This window comes from Panicum virgatum, chromosome 5N, assembly GCF_016808335.1.
Source record: "Panicum virgatum strain AP13 chromosome 5N, P.virgatum_v5, whole genome shotgun sequence".
Classification (NCBI taxonomy): Eukaryota; Viridiplantae; Streptophyta; class Magnoliopsida; order Poales; family Poaceae; genus Panicum; species Panicum virgatum.
The window spans coordinates 52,127,953-52,150,095 of record NC_053149.1 but is presented as its reverse complement, the minus strand read 5'-3'; the positions used below and the strand labels follow the sequence as shown (position 1 = coordinate 52,150,095).

General features: G+C 42.6%; 2 protein-coding genes and 2 long non-coding RNA genes across 7 annotated transcripts; 3 read left to right on the top strand and 1 right to left on the bottom strand.

The window, feature by feature from the left end:
- Positions 1 to 985: 985 nt before the first annotated feature.
- On the top strand, positions 986 to 10,082 carry LOC120675438. Of its 2 annotated transcripts, none has more exons than XR_005675344.1 (7): positions 986 to 1,184; positions 2,326 to 2,435; positions 2,525 to 2,587; positions 3,621 to 3,687; positions 3,779 to 3,851; positions 9,258 to 9,331; positions 10,011 to 10,082. It is a non-coding gene; the product is annotated as an uncharacterized LOC120675438 (long non-coding RNA). The 2 variants fall into 2 exon arrangements; XR_005675343.1 differs by adding an exon at positions 1,862 to 1,946 and having other exon boundaries at positions 995 to 1,184; positions 2,326 to 2,587.
- Positions 4,443 to 5,926, top strand: LOC120675452. Its single transcript, XR_005675361.1, has 2 exons — positions 4,443 to 4,643; positions 4,723 to 5,926. It is a non-coding gene; the product is annotated as an uncharacterized LOC120675452 (long non-coding RNA).
- Positions 5,919 to 7,163, bottom strand: LOC120675405. The gene is made up of 4 exons (XM_039956624.1): positions 6,871 to 7,163; positions 6,433 to 6,538; positions 6,101 to 6,367; positions 5,919 to 6,023 (listed from the first exon to the last, which is right to left on the bottom strand). The coding sequence occupies exons 1-3, from the start codon at positions 7,146 to 7,148 to the stop codon at positions 6,104 to 6,106; spliced, it is 648 nt and encodes a 215-aa protein (XP_039812558.1). The 5' UTR covers positions 7,149 to 7,163; the 3' UTR covers positions 5,919 to 6,023; positions 6,101 to 6,103.
- Positions 10,083 to 14,485: 4,403 nt separating the features above from the next.
- LOC120675419 lies at positions 14,486 to 18,312 on the top strand. 3 transcript variants are annotated; one of them, XR_005675338.1, is made up of 6 exons: positions 14,486 to 14,781; positions 15,928 to 15,988; positions 16,059 to 16,177; positions 16,802 to 16,851; positions 17,378 to 17,624; positions 17,908 to 18,312. XR_005675338.1 is itself a non-coding variant. In XM_039956640.1 (5 exons), the coding sequence occupies exons 1-5, from the start codon at positions 14,608 to 14,610 to the stop codon at positions 17,479 to 17,481; spliced, it is 447 nt and encodes a 148-aa protein (XP_039812574.1). In that variant the 5' UTR covers positions 14,504 to 14,607; the 3' UTR covers positions 17,482 to 17,624. The 3 variants fall into 3 exon arrangements, 1 of the variants encoding a protein (XP_039812574.1); XR_005675337.1 differs by having other exon boundaries at positions 14,488 to 14,781; positions 17,422 to 17,624; XM_039956640.1 differs by lacking the exon at positions 17,908 to 18,312 and having other exon boundaries at positions 14,504 to 14,781; positions 17,439 to 17,624.
- The last annotated feature ends 3,831 nt before the right edge of the window (positions 18,313 to 22,143 follow it).

Here is a 22,143-nt window from a genome sequence, read left to right as displayed (position 1 = left end):
CAGACTTTTTGCGATAGTTGGAGGGTGTAAACCGGACTTTTCCCTAGAATATATTGTATCGGGTATACGAGGCTCCTTACTAATAAGTAGAAAATGATGTATGGAATTAACAGAAATGTAGTGTGGTTGGTCTAACAATCTATTGATTGTAGCAGTAGAGGCTACAATGTCATATAAAAATAAACCGAGCCTTTCGATCGTGGGCATGTTTGGATCATTATTTCTAGCTCACTTCTTTTTAGCCCAATTTCTATATGTCATTTGCGCACCGCTCTGCGGGCTCCAAGGTGTCCACGTCGGCGAAAATGATTTGGACCTTGCGATCTCCGATCAATGGTGTCCACCTCCCACCGAAGTTTTCATAAATTATCTTACCATCGGAACCTTCTCGCCTTTTCTCCAGCCCTCTTCGTCAGCTCAGTTCCTCTCCACTGCCCTCCGTCACCGCGTCCTCCACCCCCTCCCCCTCGCCGGCCGGCTCCACGCAGCCGTCCCCGAGGGCTTGCGGCCTCCAACGCCACCATAGCACGCGGAGCGGAGGATGCCAAACTTACCTCGCCGTACCCGACCCTGCCGTCCCCCGTGGGCCCGCGGCACGTGGTCGTCGCGGCCGCCCGCCAGCCCGCCTCCTCCTCCACGTGCCTCCGCGCTGTCTCGCCGTCCCCCTGGAGTCGTTTGGCTATGGCACGTTCAAGGAGACCTTTTTCGCAGACGCGGCGGTGGTGCTCGACGTGCCCGTCGCCACGCCCTTCGCCATCCCATCCTCGTGCCTCGAGGCCGTCCCAACGTCGCCGTGACCGTCGAGCTCCGCAACGGCGACGTCGGCTGGTGGGGGAGGAACCCGTGCTGCCGTCCGTCACGGCCGAGGACCAGCCGGTGACGCTCGCCGCCGCAGGCCAGGCCTGCGACGCTTTGGCGGGCGCACCAGCGGTGCCTCTCGGCGCGATGCTCCAGGAAATCACCGTTGTCCTCCTGCGGAGACGACGACAGCCATGCAGCCATCCTCTCCATCCCCGAACCTGTTCCTTTCTTCCTCTCGCTGCGGCCGCCGTCATCACCGGCTCACCACTACCTATGCTCTTCTCTCCTGGCTCGCCTGATTTTTTTTTAACCTCTGCATCCAGGACCATGGTGTCGTATTGCAGTCAGGTAGCTTTTAACAGCTCCGAACGGATTTGTTCTAGGTAATTCCATCCTCCACCAGATCCAGTCTTGCCCCTTTTCAGTATCATTGCTTGTATTAATATTTTTGAATGTTTCTAGCTGGCGAATCCTTGCTTCGGTGATTTATCTTCTACGTGTGTGTGCTTTTTTAATTCCTGTCCAGTAATTTTCCCTGTATATGTATTGGCTAATTTTAGTTAGGTGTTATGGCTACGGAGTTTAATTTTCATTCCCTGGTGTACCAGCTCTGCTAGGTTTCGTTTTCCCTGAGCATTTTGCTTTACATACCGATATATCTAGATGCTACAAGTTTGCGTTTGTTTACCTAATTGTTTGCAACCTGTCCATAACAGCTGTGTTGTCCTTTTGTTCTACATGGTATGGCGGTTCTAATAATGCTATATTTTTTTATTATCTTGTGATGGCATGTATATCTCATGCCTGAAACCAAATTATCCCTTGTTGTTGTTGATAGTTCCCTGCGAGTGAGGTACCTGTTTTTGAAAGTTTCATATTCTAAGTTCTCTACTGCTTAGATCAAATCCATCTGGTTTTTGTTCTACCATATATATTGTCATTTCGGAATTTTACTACTACTTTTGATTTGGTTTAAATATTGTAGCTTTTGTAGAGAATATGATTGCTTGTGATTTGGTTTTAATATGGAACTTTTCCTAATGCCGGTTTGATGGTCCAGGTTCTCTACTACTAATATTAATTGCATCTAATCTTAAATTCTATCAACTATGATATGACCAGAATATTCTCGGTTGCCTGAAAAGGTACCTCTACACATAGTGAACCTTTCTTATATCATACAAATGTCCAAATTTGTTTTAGTTACGCTCGTAGTTGTAACCTGATTTACATATCTATCTTTTGACAGTTTTCGATTTCTTTTTCCTAGGTTTAGTTGACCAACATATTGGTTCATTGTCTAATGAAAGTGTTATAGATTTATGCATTTATTACCTCTATCGATTATTATAGTTATGGTACTTCAGTTCTATCAAGTTCCATTTCATTTTTCTGCTTATACTATTGCCCATATTGCTATACTGTGATTAGTTTTTTAGTCATAGTGCAACTTGGGTGGGCAAGATTAATGCTTAGCACCTATTTCCATGTCGAAATCTTACTGATTTCAGTTTCATGCTGCAGGTTTTGTCCAGCGAATACAAATTCCAATTTGCTTTTAATTCCACCAAACATAGTCTGCCTGAGATATCCTGCTGCTCCCTGATAAGGAAGTGAACTATTTTCCTTTATTTGTAGTGTATCTTAAAAATTACCTGTCAGATAATTTTGAATCACTGAAACCTTTACAATAGATTTCTGATGGTTTGAAATTGATGTGTAGCACATGCCTGATTAAAGCTATATAGAACCTCAGTGGCTAAAGATTAAGGATGCCTTAACTAAGGTACATTATTTTTCATGATCGAAGTTTTCAGATGATTTCTGTTTAAATAGTGAGTTGCTCTCATCTAAATTCAATGTGGATTTCTGTTATAGAAGCCGCTAAAGACTCCAAGGACTTTATAATCAAATTTATCAGGGCCCAATAAAATGTTTAGCTGTAGCATCTTCCTAGCTAGCTATATGTACTTCTCCATTTAAATTTCTAGGGAAAAACATGATTGGTAGCTTTAACATTGTTGTACATGAATGTACTCCTGTATTTAGGTTCCTATTGTAAAAATAAATAATATCTTTGCTGGTTGAATGTTCTGTTACAACCATATATATATCCTAAATTTACTTATTTCAAGAAAAGAAAAGCAAAGGCACGCCATCAAATCCCATTAATAACATAGGCTCATATACATAGCATAAATAAATGTACCTTGATGTTGTAAAGTTAATGTTAATGTTAATGATACTATGTCAATGAAATAAATTCCATTACAGTAAGTTATTGTTAATGTTGATTCTGTCTAAATAGCAGCTAAATGTCTGCTCTTTACTTTGATTGCCTCTCATATTTTCCATCGTCTTTATATTTACAGTAGGTTTATACTACACCTGCTTAGGCACCAACAAAATTTTGGACTACTTTCAAGGCAGAGAATCAGATTATCTGAGTTCAGCTTAGGATAATAGTATATTAAGCTACTACTTAATGAATCAGATTGTCTCCGGTGCAGTATATGCATTTACCAATAAAATATTTAGGTGTAGCATCTCTGTAACTATATGTAATTCTGCATTTAAATTTCCAGGGAAAAAACATAGATGTTAGCTTTAGTGTCATTGTACCAGTGTATTTAGATTTCTATTACAAAAATAAATAACATCTTCGTACATTGAATGTTCTATTACAAATATATGTTTTGTATGTTTACTTATTTTCAAAAAATATAGATGTTTATATCTTCTGTTTTTGGTGACCCTTATGTCTGTAAAATAAAAGTGTCATATCAGAAATTTACTCAATCATGGTCTTCATAATGCAGGGTCGCTTCTTGCTGGTACCAAGCAAGGCCAGTGCAGGAGCAACTAATCCTCTCCCATAGAGCCAAGGTATTAATGGTACTACATATAGCTCATGGAATTATTGTTAATAATCCTGCATTTTTTTGTGTATCTAAATCACAATTTCTTGGCTAGCTAGATTGTTTAAGTGCCTACAGTCTACCAGGCTGCCATTCGGGACCCTTCATTGTCCTGGTCCTCCAATTGATCAGGTTAACCTCTCACCGCCATGGCTTTTCTTGAAAATAAAAAATTGGCACATATTACCTTTGTTATCAGGATCATTACAGTAGCTGGCCATGTGTTATTTTGAGAAGATACCCTTCTAAACCGAGCTATGATCTATTTATAATTTCAGAACAATCTTTTTTATTTGCGGCGATCTACTTCGTAGCAACCAGGGCTATGTGTGATTTATATATGTAATGCATTTGCTTTCCTGTACATTTGTCACAAGCTACTATGCATTTAGATTCAAGTTGAGGTATGATCATATTACTCTCAAGTTTCCCAGTAGTTAAATGGTTTGAATCAATATTAAGGATCTGCAACTAAATTGTTTTTATGTAACTATACTAAGGTAATTAGGATAATGGTTGTGCCTCTAGCATGCACTATGGTTGGCATTAGGCTGACTCCAGCAGGTGTAATGTATTCCCGCAATGCAAAAGACGATTTGCAGTGCCATTGTATTTTGCATCGCTTCTTTCCATGGCTTTGTCTCCAACAGGCAATGCAAAATGAATGGTATAGGCAGCAGCCATCCCGTTTCGTGCCAGCTTGTGAAATATCCCGCTCTGCTATGGCGCGCTTTTCTTCACTCCCCATTTCGCTTCAGCGCTAAAACCTAGCGTCTTGAAACACGCAGTTCCAAGGTCCTTGGTTCGGTGGCCGCCGCTCTCGCCGGAGAAGGTATTTTCCATCATCGGTGGTGGATTGTTGGGGTCTGCTGCTCTACCAAGAAGGCGGGGGACGAGCCGTACGTGCGACAGCATTCGTGAATTGTGAGGATTTCAGATAAACTAAGTCATTCCACCTTCGATTTCAGGTAAACTAAGTCATTCCACTTTCCTTTGATTAAAGCAAGGCAATGGCCCGTGGCTCCATGTGGAATGCCATTTTTGGTTCATCGAAGCTGCGCACCAAACGGCTCAAGACTTGGCATGATGTACTAGCGTTGGATGCTGAGAAGCCTCCACGGAGATGGGGAGGATCTGTCCCAGGACGGCGAGTCATTAGGCGAGACAGGGTGGCTGCTCGCTTGGAGATCATGCGAAATTATTTTGATGAGCACCCATTGTTTGATGCAGCCACCTTTAGGCGGTGGCATGATGCATCCTGCATTTTTCGCATATCCTTGCTCTGATAGTTCAGTACGCTGCATATCTAACACATTTGTATTTTAGGTTCCGAATGAACATTCGACTATTCCGACGAATTGTTAGAGAAATTGAAGCCAAGAACCCTTACTTCCAGTACAAACCCAACGCTGTTGGTGCCATGGGATTTGATTGCATGCACAAGTCTGTTGTTGCGATGCGTATGCTTGCATACGGCTGCCCTGCCGATTCACTGGATGAAAAATTCTGCATGACTGAGAGTACCGTCCTAGAGACTGTTAAAGAATTTGCCGACACAATTATACAACTATATGAGGCCGAGTACTTGAGACCACCAAATGCTGCAGAGCTTCAGTCCATTCTTGCAGAGAACGAAGCAAGAGGTTTCTCATGAATGATTGGGAGTATAGACTGCATGCACTGGGAGTGGTCAGCATGCCCAACTGCACATCACGGCATCTACAGAGGCCACAAAGGAAAACCAACTGTTATCCTAGAGGCTGTGGCATCAAAAGATCTCCGAATATGGCATGCTTTCTTTGGACTGCCAGGGTCACACAATGATATAAATGTGTTGCATCAATCTCCTGTGTTCGATGATTTAGCCAATGGAAGGGCACCCACGGTTCAATTCATGGTCAATGGACAGCAATATACAATGGGATACTATCTTGCAGATAAGATATACCCGGACTGGTCAACCTTGGTGAAGACAATTAGTGAGCCAAGAAACTTGAAGGATTCAAACTTTGCGAAGGCTCAGGAGGCAGCTAGGAAAGATGTGGAACGAACATTTGGGGTGCTCAGATCCAAATTTCGGATTATTCAAAACCCATCCAGGTTTTGGAGTCCTCAGGACATCAATGCTATAATGTACGCTTGTATTATTCTCCACAACATGATTGTGGAAGATGAGAGGGAAATGCCCACTGCCTTTTGAATTGTGAGCCACCTGTTTTGTATTGAATTTTGACTTCGGGAGCAATTCCCACCACAGTTCTCTGCAAAATACTGATGCAATCTTCTGTAGAACCCATTTCCACTCTGATTTGTGCCTGCGAAAAATGCTATTGTCATTCAAATAATTCACAGACATTAATATAAAACTTAAACATTTGTACCTGTCACAGCATCATCGAAATATTCAGCCAACCAGAGCAGAGAATCTTGTCTTCTTCAGTTGAAAATGATTTTCCTCTGTTGCTGACCCCCTTTCTCTTCTCCCTTGCATTTTGTACCTGGGATTGTGTTATTTCTTCAACCTCAGTCTCTTCTTGGTGAGCAGGTATTTCCTGTTGAGCTCTACTATCACTCGAGCTTGGGAACAAATGTTCAATCTCAGCCCCGGTATTGGAAATTGGTGTGACAAAGTCCTCATCTATGTCCAACTGCATGAATCCATAATTAGTATATACCTATTTAAAACCAGGAGAGGTATTGCAAAATGTTTTACCTGAACAGCATCCTGGTAGGTACCCTGAAATTGCCAATCTTGACAATCAGAATCCTGTTGAGACCCTTGCCCTTGAGTGCAGAATTGAGGGAATCTTGGATCCATCCTGTGCACAATCCATGAAATGCAATAATTATGTTCAACAAACACTAGTCTAGGGTCACCTTCTTCAACAATCTGAGCTACAGATAGAGATTACGCCCAAATCAGGAAGCGGGGTAGCTCACAGATCCTATGCTGGTGATAAATCGTGAAGAAATAGCATAAATCAATCGAAATAAACAGCTACACTATGAGACACTCGTACATTCATTCCATTCGAAAGTCGTGCTACCAAAACACGGGCGGATCTGAGCCCAAACCGAAGGAGCAGCAAAAGGGGCTAGATCCGCAGAAGCAGGGGTGTGACACCTTGGGGATCCATGGATTCACACTAACCTTGTCGCCGGAGACGCCGCGCAAGCTGCTGCCGCCGCCGCTGCCCTTCGCGTCGACCTGCGCACGAGCCCCACGAAACTGCGGCTTCGACCTTGCTTCACCACCTTCACGCGACGAGAATGACCGTTGTTCGCCAACGTGATGGCTCTCCCATCGGGGCTCGCCATTTTCCACACTCTCTCTCCTCGCATGCAAGATGCCTCTACCGAATGGATGACCTGTTGGAGACCGTACCAAGGCTCTACAGTGAAGATTCGTGAGGCATTTTGCATTTGCATGGCGCTTTACATGGCCTGCTGGAGTCAGCCTTATGTTGAATTTGCAAGTTCGACATTCACCTAGCAGTATAATCTTTAAAAGACCTAAAAGAGGGGCGTTTTTTGGCCCCTGATTGAGCCACGTCTACAGTAAATGAACGCCGTCCGATTTCCATCATATGGTCCCTCCGCCTTCCCCGTTGCCTCCCTCGTCGTGCTGCGCGCAGATCACCGGCCATATCTTCCTCCATGCAGTCCTCCCACCGGACATTGGCCACATCCGTGCTCATCAGGCCAGTGCCCAGTTGGACCTTCGCCGAAACACCATGGCCGAGCCTGCACGCTGCTGGTTGTGCCTTCGTGGCTGCGCTCCGGTCTCACCTCCGCCGACCGCCTGTGCAGTGTCACCGGAGCGGTGTGCCCTCCTGCCCGCGCCGGCCGCACATGCCTCCACCCGCCCGGTCGCCGGGATGGCCTCGGCTGCCTCGCCGCGCCGGAGCCGCCGTCGCCCTGCGGGCAGCTGGATTCAGCTCGGGCGAGGTCCAACCCCTGCCACCGCCGGAGGCCGCCTCGCGCAGAGCTTGGTGCCACCGCCAGCAGCTCTGCCGGGCCAAAGGCTACTCACTGCCCGTGAGGAAAAGACGGCCGATGCTGAGCTCCTTGGTCGAGGAGATAAGGCCGGTGTGATCGCGAAGCTTCGCGAAAGGTGCTTGCCTGCCGTGCCCTGCTCGACTGACCCACCTGCACGGCCCATTATGAGATAAGATAAATTTGCCACCATGGGACCCATGTGACTCAAGTCCCAGCAGCCCAGCCACTACTCTCCTTCTGATATTATATATATTGCTACATTCCTTTATAATCTTGAAGTATAAATAATTATATATATAATTAGTGAAATAAAGATCTGCCATAGATTTCTTTTTCCATAATAAATTTAGGTAAAAATACCATAGCTACATTTTTATTCTAAAAAATTTACTTAAATAATGGCTTCATGATAATAGAGCTGCCCAAAATATATAACAATCTCAACAATAGGAACGATATATGACAACTGCACGCAGTAAAAAACATGTGCATTCGCTGAAGGACAAATAGTAATCCACGCAAGAAATAAATATCCATTGACTGAAATAACATGACAACACACAAACCCTGTCATGGTGACCCTGATCGGCCGAAAGTGCGACTGCCCTGTGACACACGTTTAAACGATCCATGCATGGGAATACGTAGATGCCTAAAAAAATAAATGCAACGAAACATAACACATCTACAACTCAAATGGCCAGTCCACTGGCTACATGCGGTATCACCCTTTTTTTTAAAAAAAATCTTTATCTTTACACAAGACCTAAATGGGGGGAAATTTTTGCTTCCCCATTGAGCCACATCAGTAGCAAATCATGGGCTATCCGATCGGCCTGATGTAAGATCTGGCCCGTTAGATTTAATGTAGATTTTATATAAAAAAGCCCTTGAGCTTTATAGAAATATTAACCCACAGTCTATAAAAATTTACAAGATAGACCCTAAAATTTTTGTAAATCTACCGACAATCCAAAATTTTACAGAAAGTCCCCCAACATTGTGATAATAAACCCACAGTCCCTGCATTTTTACTTAAAAGACCCTAAAGTTTTTAGTATTTAACCCTTAGTCCAAAATTTCATACAAATATCTTCAGTCTTTATAACAATCACTAGTCTACAGGTCATGGCGCGGCAACGCCGCGCCAGCCTTTCTAGTAATATTTTATTTGCTGCACCTTAGTTTGCCAGAGTCCAGGTACATGGAGGGTTTACCCCACCAGTTTTGTTTGTCAAATTAGTTCCAATAATATGTCATTTTGGTCACATGATCTTGCATAATTTTTGAACAATACTACAGGGACTTTGTAAAGATGTAGGATACTTGCAAAAAAAAAACACTACAGGAATGCGAGGTACTTTATCCTGCTGATGAGGTTGCTCTCTTGTTCAGGTTTTTGAGTCCTGTACCTTAAGGCATGGGAAAATGTTATCCAAGGATACTTATTGTTGTTTGATTTTGCCCATTCCTTTGGTTTTATTCCAATCTACTATTTCACTTCTATAATCCGAAATGATGATTATTGGTTTTGTTTAGGAGAGTAGACTTGGGCTGCATAATGCATTTGCTAAAAAATGGTGATTAGTGGAAGCTTTAGTTCTTCGCTTCAGGTATGTTGTGTAATTGATCTAATGAACTGTTTATGAACCTGCAATAACCTGGTTATTCGTAATTTTTTTCATGCAGCATTAATGTTCATTCAGTTAAAGTGGATTTAGAAAGATGGACACATTAAAAAGCTTTTTGCAATAAACTGAATTCATTAACACGGTTACATATACATTCAGTTATATATACAATTGCAATGCACTCCACATAAAAAGCCTTTCTGCACTGCTCGATCCTTATTGTGATACTGAAGCTTATACCTTGGTCAAGAAAACGGGAATTTGCACTGTTGAATGAACTGCACTCAGTGTCAATTCCATCCCAGCAACAGGCTTCCTTCCGTACCCACGCCGTACTGGTTATGAAACAATAATACATACATTCGCTGTTACTGTGAAAGCTAGCTTATTAACTACACCTAAAATATACTCTTTCAACTGGCTGAGACCTCCTACATCAAGATACATCCAGACTATTGTAACAGACCTCGCATTTTAATATAGTAGTGCAATGGGTTCGGCCTCCTGTTACCTTTGCCAATGATCATGTAACTCCACAGATTAGTTATAAAAAAAATGCTGCTGTATACATATGCATGCTTTGACTCAACAGATGTTCATACTAATGCTGATTAGGACGCTTATTACACGCAAATGCTTTTATCCTTTGCTTATCTCATAGGAAAAATAACACGAGGGCGCGCCAAGGCGCGCGCAAAGTACTCGTAGCTAAAAATTTCCAAACATGAGGGCTAGTTCTTGATTATTTGCAAAGGAAAAATCTAACGGACAACCACTCGCGCGCGCGCACGAGCGCGCCCCGTCGGCCCGCGTTTGGCATCCGCAGCCCAATAAACAACTATCTGCATTGCACCCACAGGTCCAACAACCACACGTGTGATGCTGTTATTTTATCTTATATCTCTCTTGTTCCCTCCTTTTTTAAGGAAATTTGTATATTAAAAATATTTTATCTTTCCCATATAAGCTTCGTTTTGAGTACTGATTGTACCGTTGTGATCTATGTGACGAGACAAACAAAACTAGATCCCACTTGTATATATTTTGAAGATGTTTACAATAGTAGCAACTTATGTGTAAATTGAGCTTTGTGTTCATCGAAGAAATTGCTATATATACATGTATAAGTTGTTATGATATACACATATAAATTGCTAGTATATGTATAATATCAACTTATTTATATAGCCTTACCTCAAAAAAAAAACTTATGTATATAGCCACGGTCTAGTGCCTCCATACACCTCCCCCCACGCAGCGCGCACTCTCCCTCAAGCAACCCTTCATTTCATCATGGCATTCCTCTTCGAGACGCATCTCGCATCCATAATCGGTTTTGACTTGAACTAGACTTGCTCATGTGGCTTACACTTCTTTTTGTGGCAATTTATGTAACGACTTGCTCTCTTTCTGAAGCAACTTATATATATATATATTGGAATTTACAATATTTGTGATAATTTTTGTGTATGACATCTTATGTTTGTGACAATTTAGATATATGTCATACTCTATTTATGACAACTAATATTTATAATTAATTATACTTTTGTGCAACTTATATAATAAATGATATTTTTCGTGATAACTTTTATCATATATGTGGCAACTTATGCGTATGACACCTTCAGTCTTGTGACAACTTATGGGTATAACAAACAACAACTTATATATATGTATAATGTAGCAAATCCTTCAATAATATGATATTTATATTTTACATATAAATTGCTACTAGTCCAAATTATATACAAGTGAGATCTAGTCTTGTTCGTCTTATCGAGTAGAATACAACGATGCAATCGGTATTCAAAACAAAGATCGTAAGAAAGAGATAAAATATTTTTTTGAAACAAGTTGCATGTAAAAAAAAGAATCTGAATGGTTTTCTCTTGAGGATATGGAGCCAACCATGCATGGTCACGTGCCAGCGGGGAGGGGAAGATGCGCTCCCGACAGCTCAGGAAAACGTGGTAGTATAGGATAGGGTGACGCGCGTATCCCAGTCCATTTGGAAATAGCATATTATAAAAAAACTATCCCATCTAAAGAGTGCTAATTTGGGCTATTTCAGGTAGGGGCCACCGTAGCCAGAGGGGTAATGAAGCTCCAATGATTGGGAAAAGGTGTTTTAAAAGCCAAATAGATCTTGAATCCAAATATGTGAAGGACTATTTTATTCAAAGGCTATTTGCTTGAGCTAAATAACTCTAGTCCAAATAACCAAGTGCTAGTTCTTCAAACATCTCCGTATCTAGTTCCATACCAAATTTGGATAATCTTAGCCTTTCCACACAAAAAAGGGGTTAATCTTAGCCAATCCCGATTCACATCGACGAATCCATGATAAACTCTCGATGAATTCAGGTGGCCACAGACGCACCCCACGAGAGCTCACGGCGCAGAGGATGCAGGAATCCAAGTGTCCGCGTTACACCGGCCTAGCTGCCGAGCTGCGGATAGGTGTTTAGCAGGAGCGAGCTTTCCTCTCGTCGCGTCCGTTCCTCGCGAGCTCAGCTCCGACTCCGATCGTTCACTGGAGAGCAACAGGAGATTTGGCGCCATCAATCACGCCGTGATGGGGCCGTGCAGGAGACCAGGGCGTTGTTTGGTTTGCTCTAGTACAAGTAGTACAAAAATTTTGAACAATAATTAGGAGTACTAAATAAAGGCAATTTGTAAAATTAACTCCACAGCTTTGCGCTCCTGTGACCGCACGATTAGAGGTTGGTTACTGTAGCATTACTGTAGCCAATCATCGATTAATTGCCGTCATTAGATTCGTCTCGAAAAATTACACTCATCCGTGAAAAGGTTTTGCAAATAAACTTCGTTTAGTACTCCATGAATTGAAGATTCTTTTCTCGAGAATTGTACGTGCTACTCATGCTACCGGAACCAAACAGGCCAGGGGATAAACTCGTCAGTTTAACCGGCGAGCTTGGCCGGGAGGAGGAGGGAAGCAAGCGGCCAAGCACACAGTGGCGAAGCTATATTCAAGTTAGGGGTGCAGATGCACCCTCAAAACTTTCAAAATCAGTGATTAGAAACAAATTTTTACTATGTAAATAACTCAAATTTATATATCTACAAGGTAGCTGCACCCCTCTCCACTTTTATCCAGCTTCGCCCCTGCAAGCACAGGTAAGGATGGATCTAAACATCCGAATTCTTAGAACAAATTTGATATTTTAAAATAGATATGCTTAAAATTTTATGCTAATCTTTTTTATATTATCAAGCATATTATTACACATAAGAATAAAATTTTGTATAATTTTTTTATATATTATTTGCTCCATACAATTAAAAAGGTGAAAAAAGATCCGTATCCGATCCGTATTCGAATTCGAATTTTTATATCTATTATTTGAGAATATATATGATAAATTTGAGGTTTAGTTTTTATGAATCTTTACAAAATCAATGTTAAATACAAGGCTATGAATTTACATAGTAAATTCTATATTTTATTTGTCCATAATCGAAGAAAAATAACAAAAAATCTGACATTCGAATAGACATCCGAATCCATCCTTGCACAGCACCTCGGCCGGGGCCGGGATCGATGGATCTACCCCTACCACAGCCCAGGCCAAACCCCACACACACAGCTGATCGCCCCCTCACATGTCCCCTGTCATCTTGCAATCACCGATGGGCTCCGACCAGAGGGTTCTTCCGCTGTTCCTACGTGCTCCCTCCAAGTCGTGGTTGCTCTTGCTGCTCCGGAGACGGCGACCGGCAGGTTGCAGCCTGTGTGTATAGTTGCCTAACTGGGGCTACGGAATAGGGAGCTGCTGTTTGCAAGCATCATCGCGGCGCGTGTGGAAGTCTGGTTCATACGCGTGGCGTTCTAGCCGTCCGTTGTATACGGTTTGAAACTTCAAACGAGAGATGGAAGACTTTGACGGTTTGACCTCGTGGAAGGATTCGTTGTGCAAACGTGCAGTGTTGATCTACTCCTACGCTGCTGTTCCGTGCATGAGAGCGCCTCTGTTTATAATAGGAGTAATTGAAATCTAAAAGTGTTTTGTGAAAAAAGATAACTGGGGTTTAAAAAAAAAGAGTGTATGGCCGGTTCTTAAATCTTATTCGGTTTTGTCACTTAGGTTCTTGTGCTCTGAAATTGTATATTTGGCCTCCTAAACTTAACCTCGGGTGTCATTTAGATCCCTTTACTACCCAAATACAAATCTAGCTCTTTAAACTTATGGGCTGTTTGGCACAGCTCCGGCTTCACCGACTTCAGTTACTGTATATAGCAATACTGTGCGGTACTGTAGCGCAAAACTGGTGAAGTCACGATAACCAGCTCCACCAGCTTCTCCCCCACCAGTTAGCTGTAGCACCTCGATTTCTGGTTTTGCTTCGTGCTATAGGGTAGCACAGTGTTATGCACTGTAGCACGAAGCTGAAGTGTTGGCGCGGAGCTGTGTCAAACGAGCCCTTAGCTTTGGGAGTCACCTAGGTCTCTATACTATACTATCAAAATGCAGAAACATTCCTATTAAATTGATAAAACTTATTTTTCGTAGATATAATTTAATTATAATAAAATAGAGTAAATTTTAGCTCAACGTTGTAAAAAAGAATATTGATCACCGGCTTCTCCCCCACCCAGTTAGCTGTAGCACCTCGATTTCCATTTTTCTTCTTGCTACAGGGTAGCACAGTGCTACGCCAATGTAGCACGAAGCTGAGGTGTTGGGCGCGGAGCTGTGTCAAACGGGTAGCTTTGGGAGTCACCTAGGTCTCTATACTATACTATCAAAATGCAGGAACATTCCTATTAAATTGATAAAACTTATTTTCCGTAGATATAATTTAATTATAGTAAAATAGAGTAAATTTTAGCTCAACGTGTAAAAAAGAATATTGATCAATATGATTCCAGGAAGCGTGGAAATCTGGTTGATACGCGTGGCGTTCTGGACGTCCGTTCTGTATACAGTTTGAAATGTCAAACAAATGTGAGACGGAAGACTTTGACGGTTTGACCTCGTGGAAGGATTCGTTGTGCAAACGTGCAGTATTGATCTACTTCTACGCTGCCGTTCCGTGCAGGAGAGCGCCTCCGTTTATAATAGGAGTAATTAAAAGCTAAAAATGTGTTATAAAAAAAGTAAAAATAAAAAAGAGAGGCAGTTCTGTCAGTGGAACTCTTCACGGGCCCGGTCGCACCAGGTTTCTCGGCCTTGGGCCATGGCTCGACCCAACAACAGGGGCCCAACCCACCTGTTCTCCCTCTCGAGGCCATGGAGGCCGCGAGCAGCAAGCAGGAGGAGACGGGGAGGAGAGGAGGCGCAGGAGATGGCGGCGCCGGGGACGACGAGGCGAAGAGGAAGGAGGAGACGCTCGCATCCAGCAGGCTCCTCGATCCGGGATTCAAGCCCTCCAAGCTGTCGCAGGACCGGCTCGACAAGTTCAAGGTGCCCTTCTTGTACTGCATTTCTCCGAACCTACGATATTGGTCCATTGCTGCTCTTGATCCACACATGGGGATGGTTTTTCTGGATTTTAGTTTTCGTAGAGTACGTAGGTGTCAGTAGGAAGCCTAATTGGAGGTAGTCTATGCAGGATGAGCTTATTAGGGCGGGGAAGAATGGTCTCGCTTCTTAGTTTTGGACGTACAAATGAACACGTTCGAAATTCAGTAGGGTTGCCGGTCGATGATATGTTTGTGTTGCTATTGTAGTATTGTTGAATAATCCACTAAACTCTTGTTCTGTTGAATTCTGAGTTTTGGACCATAGCCCATATGCTGGAGAGTTTGGCAGTGTATACTATCATGGTTCGCTATTAATTGGGAAACATGTCCTGTTGGGCCTGTTTGGGTAAGGGGTGATTAGATCTAAATTCCTTACGATTTGGTTCAAATTTGAATTGAATAGCAAAAACTCTACCATGCAAACAGGACCCTGGTTTCTTTGTAATTATGGAAAACCGGTCAATCTTAAGAGTTAAGTCTGCATTTCTTGTGTCAAGCATCCGCAGCCAAAGGAGCAAAAGTTTGAGCTGGGAGTTTTTATAACTTCCAACAACTTTGAAGAGTTCAGATAGAAGAACACAGGAACGAAATGATTATATTATTTGAGAAATATAGGGGTAATTATTTTTATTCAAAGTTGCTTCGTAGAAGAACAGCTGGTGCTAGCTTTACGTAACAGCACATTGAACAGCTGGTGCTAGTTTTATGTAACAGCACATTGAACCCATCAAATGAAATAGCCTTATAGAAGTCTTGATTGGAAATCCTATCACTGTAGACTCTGGGTTGGTACATGGAAGAGTATATTGCAATCCTTATCTTATCAGGGCTAGAGACCTAGGGTGGATGTGATAAAAGGTTCCATGGTTTATGTTTTGTCTTCTTTTATCTGTCAAACCAAAGTCTTCAGCCCATTGATGTCAGTCAGTCAGTTGAATTTGTGAATCTCTAGGATCTCAGACCTAAAGGGAAAATCTTCAGAGATGAAACATGTGTTTGACATTATGATTCTCTTTCAGAATTTCTTGATATATTTGGTCTTTTTTTTTGAATTGACCAAGTCTATTACTTAATTTTATGGATGCAGGAATTGCACAAGAAACGGTTACAGATAACTGAAAAGCCAAAGCATAAAAGAAAACTGAAAGGTACCTGTCTTTCATGCACGTCGTCTTATTTAAGCATGCAACTCACTAACCAGACGTTCAAATTCTTAAGGAACAACTGGGAGAAGTACCAAAGTAAACGATGATTATAAATTCCCTGACAAGGATGAATCTGCTGATAGTTCTCCAAGAGATGTACACTATTCATCGTCAGTTACAGTAATTCAAGAGGTATGTCTTGTTAATTTGTTATACTAACTGCTGGGCACTAATTTTGACCTACATTCTGTAAACAATGCTTTTGCTAGAATCTTCAACAAAAATAAATAAGCAGCCCTAAAAAGAGTAATGAAGATCTTTTTAAGTATCTTATTTCATCAACCCCAGTTATCTTTAGATTGATCTTAGGTATTGAAAGTTTTTCCAAGTAAGGCAACAAACTTTGGAAGTTTTAGTCATTGTTATGGCGAAACACAAACTGTTTCCGTAGTGTTTTTGACAGGTATATCACACACTGAGTCACTGATAATTACCGTTTTAATGGAAATTGAACAATGAACTAAATCATAAAGTAACTTAGTGCTTTAGTTTAGTTTTTAGGTAAAAGCTTCAAATGCTAAAAGTCTAACAATCAAAGTGCATCAAGTAATTGTCCAATGTTCTCTTCATGTCAGGTACTCAGATATTTGTACACTTGATTTGAGAAAATTCTAACAGATCCTTTGTCCATCCTCCATGATATTATTTTGACTACAGTGCAGATATCACTAGGAGAACTCATCTTACTTTAGTTATACCCTACAGTTGTGATTTCATTCAATAATCATGATGGTTTTACGATCATATTGTTTACAGGATCCTGCATCAGCGATGTCCTCAAGGAACAAAAGGAAGCTACATTGGGGGTATGTTTTCATTATTGTATCATACTGTGTATTAAAATCTATCTGTCGCACCCCTATGTTACTCTTAACTTGTTTAGTATTCAGTCTTAACTCCATTGCTTCGCTTTTCATTACTCAAAAGATTTGTTTAATTTACACAATTCCTTTTAGTAATGGAAACCTTTTAAAAAAAACTCTAATAGTGCTGCTCCACGTTTCATTGTTCAACAAGAAAACACCGCTTGACTTGTCAACTTTGATATGTGGGCAGACTAGGCACATAGGTTTCAGGCTGCAATTTGGTAATAGATGAAGTCTTCACTGCTAACCTTAAGCTTTCTATCAACTGTCTGTTGAGCATGACCTATCTCCACTTTAAGAAATCAATGGAATTTGAACCATGAGAAAGTAAGGTTTAAAGCAGAATTATCTTAGTTCGATGGAATGTAAGTTGGTAGCAGTCTATCATGGTGTGACATTATTGTGACCACATTTCTGAAATGGTGATGTGATAGTTTGTTTATCCCTTTTCATTTCTTGTGAGAAGCATCGATGGTCTTTGGCGCTTGTCTCATCTCTCATCTGTCCTAGACTCCTATCTATTCCAGACTTGATATTAAAGAACGATGGGAAAGGAAGGCAAACATGTGAATATCTGAAGATCTAACAGCAAAGATTCATGTTTGTTAAAAGGTTCATGACTTGATATCCAGCTGCATTCAACTAAAAGCTGAAGGGCAAAAGAAAAATGGCAGGCCGTTTCTACAGACTATCAGGTTGCTGGTCAGGTTCATGTTTGTGTCAGTAGCACTCCTCAGGTCCTGGGTTCGACTCCCGGTGGGAGCGAATTTCGGGCTGAGGTTAAAAAAAATCTCCTCGCTTGCCTACACGCCAAAGCACATGGAAATAGGTCCCGGCTCACCCCGGCCCGCTCTCACACGGGTTACGGTATGGGTTACGGCGCCCCTTGTAAAGGTGGGGCAGGGGTTTGGGGGTTTTCTCGGCTTGCGTGAGAGGTCTTCTTCTTACATTAATGCCCGGGGGGCGGCTTGCCCCTCGCAGGTCGAGTTTTTTTATGTTTGTGTCAGCAGGCAGAACACTGGAGGCCTGGAGCGCAAAGAAAAATTCCAGAACTGAGCAGGAAGTTAGCATCAGATTTTCTTGGTTTTGCCTGATATTTTCTCCAGATGCTTGGCTAGACTTTGCTCTGTTGTACCATCTGATTCAAGCTTTCAAGTGCCAGCCAGGATAGTGTTTACGCGTTCACTTCTTGCGATACGTTTTGTTTTATGTTTGTCGCCTTCACTTGTTTATCGCTTTCACTTCCTGTGAGATTGATGGTACAGCAGAGGCCCACGTTCAGGATCTGTGCAACCTTTGCAAGGCCGAGCAGGCTAGTGTTGATTTGGGCCTTTTCCTTTGCAACTGTTACAAATGTTGAGTATGATTTGATAGCATAATTGCACAAAGGATTATGTCTCATCTACTTCTTACAACTTGGTGCGGTGGCTTGTTTGTTAAAATGAAGCAGGCGAAGGCAAAACGTGCAATAATAATTAATAAATTATCGATGGTCGGCATCCAGATCGCCGCCCCTGTTTCGGTCCATTTGTGATGGTTTTATGAATATCTCAGGGATGATGGCTGTATATCTAATATCTTAGGGATGTTGGCTTTATAGATTATCTTAGGGATGCTTTCCGTTCGTACTTTGATCCCCAGTCAACGCAAATATATGTAGGACCTGTACTTGCAGCCACATGCAAACTTGCCAACGAACTTGTGGCGTCATCGAGCTCTGTAAAATGTTTATTAAAATGTAAGGTTCTATTAAACGCTGCACGTTTGATAAAGGATGGAGCATCATAGTACGTGTCACGAGAGAGCGCCCGGAGTCTCTCCATGGGAAGGAAGGAAGTCAGGAACCCAAGTCCGTCCGGGACGACGTGCGTGGATCCCGGCCGGTTTCCGCGTGAACGAGCGGAGCGAATTGATTGATTCGGCTACCGGGATCACCCTGTTCCGACAGATCGATTGACACATCCTCTTTGTTTCGAGTGAGGGGAGGACAGGAGTCCACCTCAACCCGTGACCGCAAAATTCAATGCGCAGCCCAATGAGAACTCGTCACCGCATCGATTGTCCTGTTCACAACTCGTAGTGATCGAGCAGCCTACTAGTACTAGGTACGCGCCTTCGCCTTGGCCCTTCGTGTGTGTGTATATATATATATCCACCGTATCGTTAGTGACATAGGAAAAACTAAAACAAGAGCGCTCTCGTCTCGTTTTAACCTAATTATTGGGGATTGGGGAGAGCCCTCCATCCAAAAGCGCGCGCATGGTTGCTGCTAAGTAAGAAAAGAGGTGATGTGAGTATGGTGGAAGTCAATGGGCAAGACACTGGGGACGCCACTCGCTATGTAGAGGAGCAGCGTCTGGGGAGTCCCAACGATGGTCGCGAGGAGTGACATTTGGCTGCGGTAGGGTCAATACGATTGTTGGCAATGGTGCCAGCGAAGATACCAGCTGACCACAGAGAGACAAATTGGAAGAAAAAGCTATCAAGATTGTATGTGTGCGAGCGTGTGTGTGGTGGGGGAGGGTGTACAACTAGAATGACGACAGGCAGATGGACGCTGAGAAGAAGGTGCACAATCAAACAGGGACGACAATAGGGAGCTTTGCCTATGGGCCGAGAGGGAGAGGGGTGGCTCGCGATTTAAACCCAAATCGAGAGGGGGCGATTTTAATTTTGGTGTCCCTTCTTATATATTATTGGCGGATTGTTATGACCGTAACAAATTGAGTTCCAAGCCAAAATGGAAGATCGGCCTGCGTGAGCAAAGCAGGTTGCTTTGTTTTCACCGGTTAGCAGAGCGCACAGTTTAGGAGAGCGATTAGCAATATACCTGAACATCTAAACTAATCCATCACCGGTTCTCCGGCATCTAAGGAAGTTTATATTCAGGTGGGGACTCCCCCCCCCCTCCTCCGTAAAAAAAACTAATTAATGACTATAGCAGTTGAGATGGACCTATCAACTCCTATATAACCGGCCGCATATGGTACTTTATTACTTCAATATTACGTGCTGAAAATCTACCAAGAGAAACAAAATGACCCGGAGCCCCTAATGGATTTGTCTATTGTAGGAATGGTCAGTTTATAAGAGCAGACTCCTCGCTCCTCCGAAGCAATCTGTGTAATGTTATTATGTCACAGACAAGTTTAGAAAAAGAGTTGGCCTCAATTAGTTTAGGCGAAGAGAGAGAGAAAAAGGAAAGTGGTTAGATTATAAGCATACTGGCAACCAAATAACAATATGATGACATAAGCAATTAGGTATAGCACATTAATTACTACTGGACTTTCATCATAGTCGCCGTAGATAGCCTAACTTAAGCACACGGTCCTAAAAAAAGGCTCATGAAACAAGTCGCTTTAAGATATTTTCCAATCTTTTAAATGGAGGAGCGATACATCATTTGGCACAATGTTAACATACTTACACATCATCTTTATTTAGGATCAGCTGATTACAAATGTGTATTGAATCTTATGCAATGAATCACACTAACTTACACAGGAAATTAGTATATCCCTTTGGGGGTGCGCAATGTAGATAGCTATAGTTGGCAAGCAACTTGGAAGAGACAACCCACCATTTTTGTAATTAAAAACACTATGCATCCAAGCATGTATTCTACGTACTCACCTCAAGGAAGATTTATATGCTCGATTACCAACAAAAAATATTTGAGAATTTATGAGTTTTTCTCATCATTTAATTTCAACACAAACTATGAAATTAATAAATCAAATTGAGTTTTTGAGCTTGAAGTAAAAAAATGGAACGCTACCGCTTCATTGCTCATTGCTTAAGGACATTTGTTTAGTTCCATGGAATTGGACTATAATTTTCCGTATTAGATGTTCCTTGAAGTATAACTTTAACACATTTTTAGCACTATACTAGTGGATATACATGTTTTGCAGCCACGTGTTTTCAAAAAACTTAGTAAACAAACATTTATATTAAAAAAGATGGTACCAATAATTTATATTTATAGTAAAGATGTGCATGCCGTTATTTAAAAAATAGTAAACAAAAATTCAGATAATCAAAGTTAATAGTTAGTGGTAAAAGAATATCAAATTAAAAATTACTTTATAATACTAGTAGTATGTGTGATCAGTAATTATACTTTAGCCATATTACCTATCAAATAAAAAGAAAAAGAAAAACACATGTATGGATAGTGCCCGTGCTTAGCGACAAATCTATACCTATACCTCTTTCTGTCATACGAAACGTTTCCATCTAAATTTTTGGTTTGATCCGACTTGTGCCATTTACATATGGGCCTTAGTCCATCTTGTATGCGAATCAGACCAGCTCACCGTTCATGACTTAATCATGTAGACCCTACAAATTAACGCAGGGGCAACTATAAGTATCCGATACTTATATCAACTTTGTCATTAGCTGTCGGTGTACCAACCCGGGGGTCCGGATCCCAACTAGTAAATGCCGCGTGTTTCCTCGTCCCAGATGATGATGCAAGAGGCAACACAGTAATGCACGGTTTATCCTGGTTCTAGCCGCAGGGCCGTACGTCCAGCAAAGGGGGTGTACGAGGGCACTGTATTATCTTGTACCCGGAGTGCTTGTAGTAGGGGGTACAAGCGAGGCGAAAGAGGGAGGGAAGCTCCCAAGTCTCTGCTAGAAGAGGAGAAGGTTGAGGTGAGCGCTTAGTTATGCTGAGAGTGTGGTGATGATCACGGGTGTAGGTGACCGCCGTAGCTGATGTCCCCAACGTCCCCCTTAAAGGGAGCCCGCCTCCTCCTTTTTTAGTCACAAGGAGGGGCGGTGTACATGAGTAGGGGAGTGTGAAAGTCGTCGTTCTCCCCCGAATCGCGGGGGTACAGTAGTCGAACACTGTAGGAAGTACACTGTGGGGCATGGCGTCGGGCGTGGCAGTTGTCCTGGATATCGTCCTTGGTCCTGCGGAGATCGCGCCGGTGTCCTGCCAGCCCCTACAGACGGCGTGGTCGTCGCTGTTGGGTGTACGGTCTTCCATGTGTGGCGCGGTGGCATTCTGTGGGCCCTGCAGGTCAGGGTCCTGCGTACTCCAGCGGTGGCGGGGCACGCGGCGGTCCCGGACCCCCTGGACGGAGTGCAGACGTACATAGTAGGAGGTCCGGGAGACACGTGGAGGTCCCGGACCCCTCGAGGGGGGGGGGGGTCCGGGACTCCGGCTGCGAGTGCTCCGGCTGCGAGTGCTGAGCGTCCCTCCTCGAGGGGCGCGTG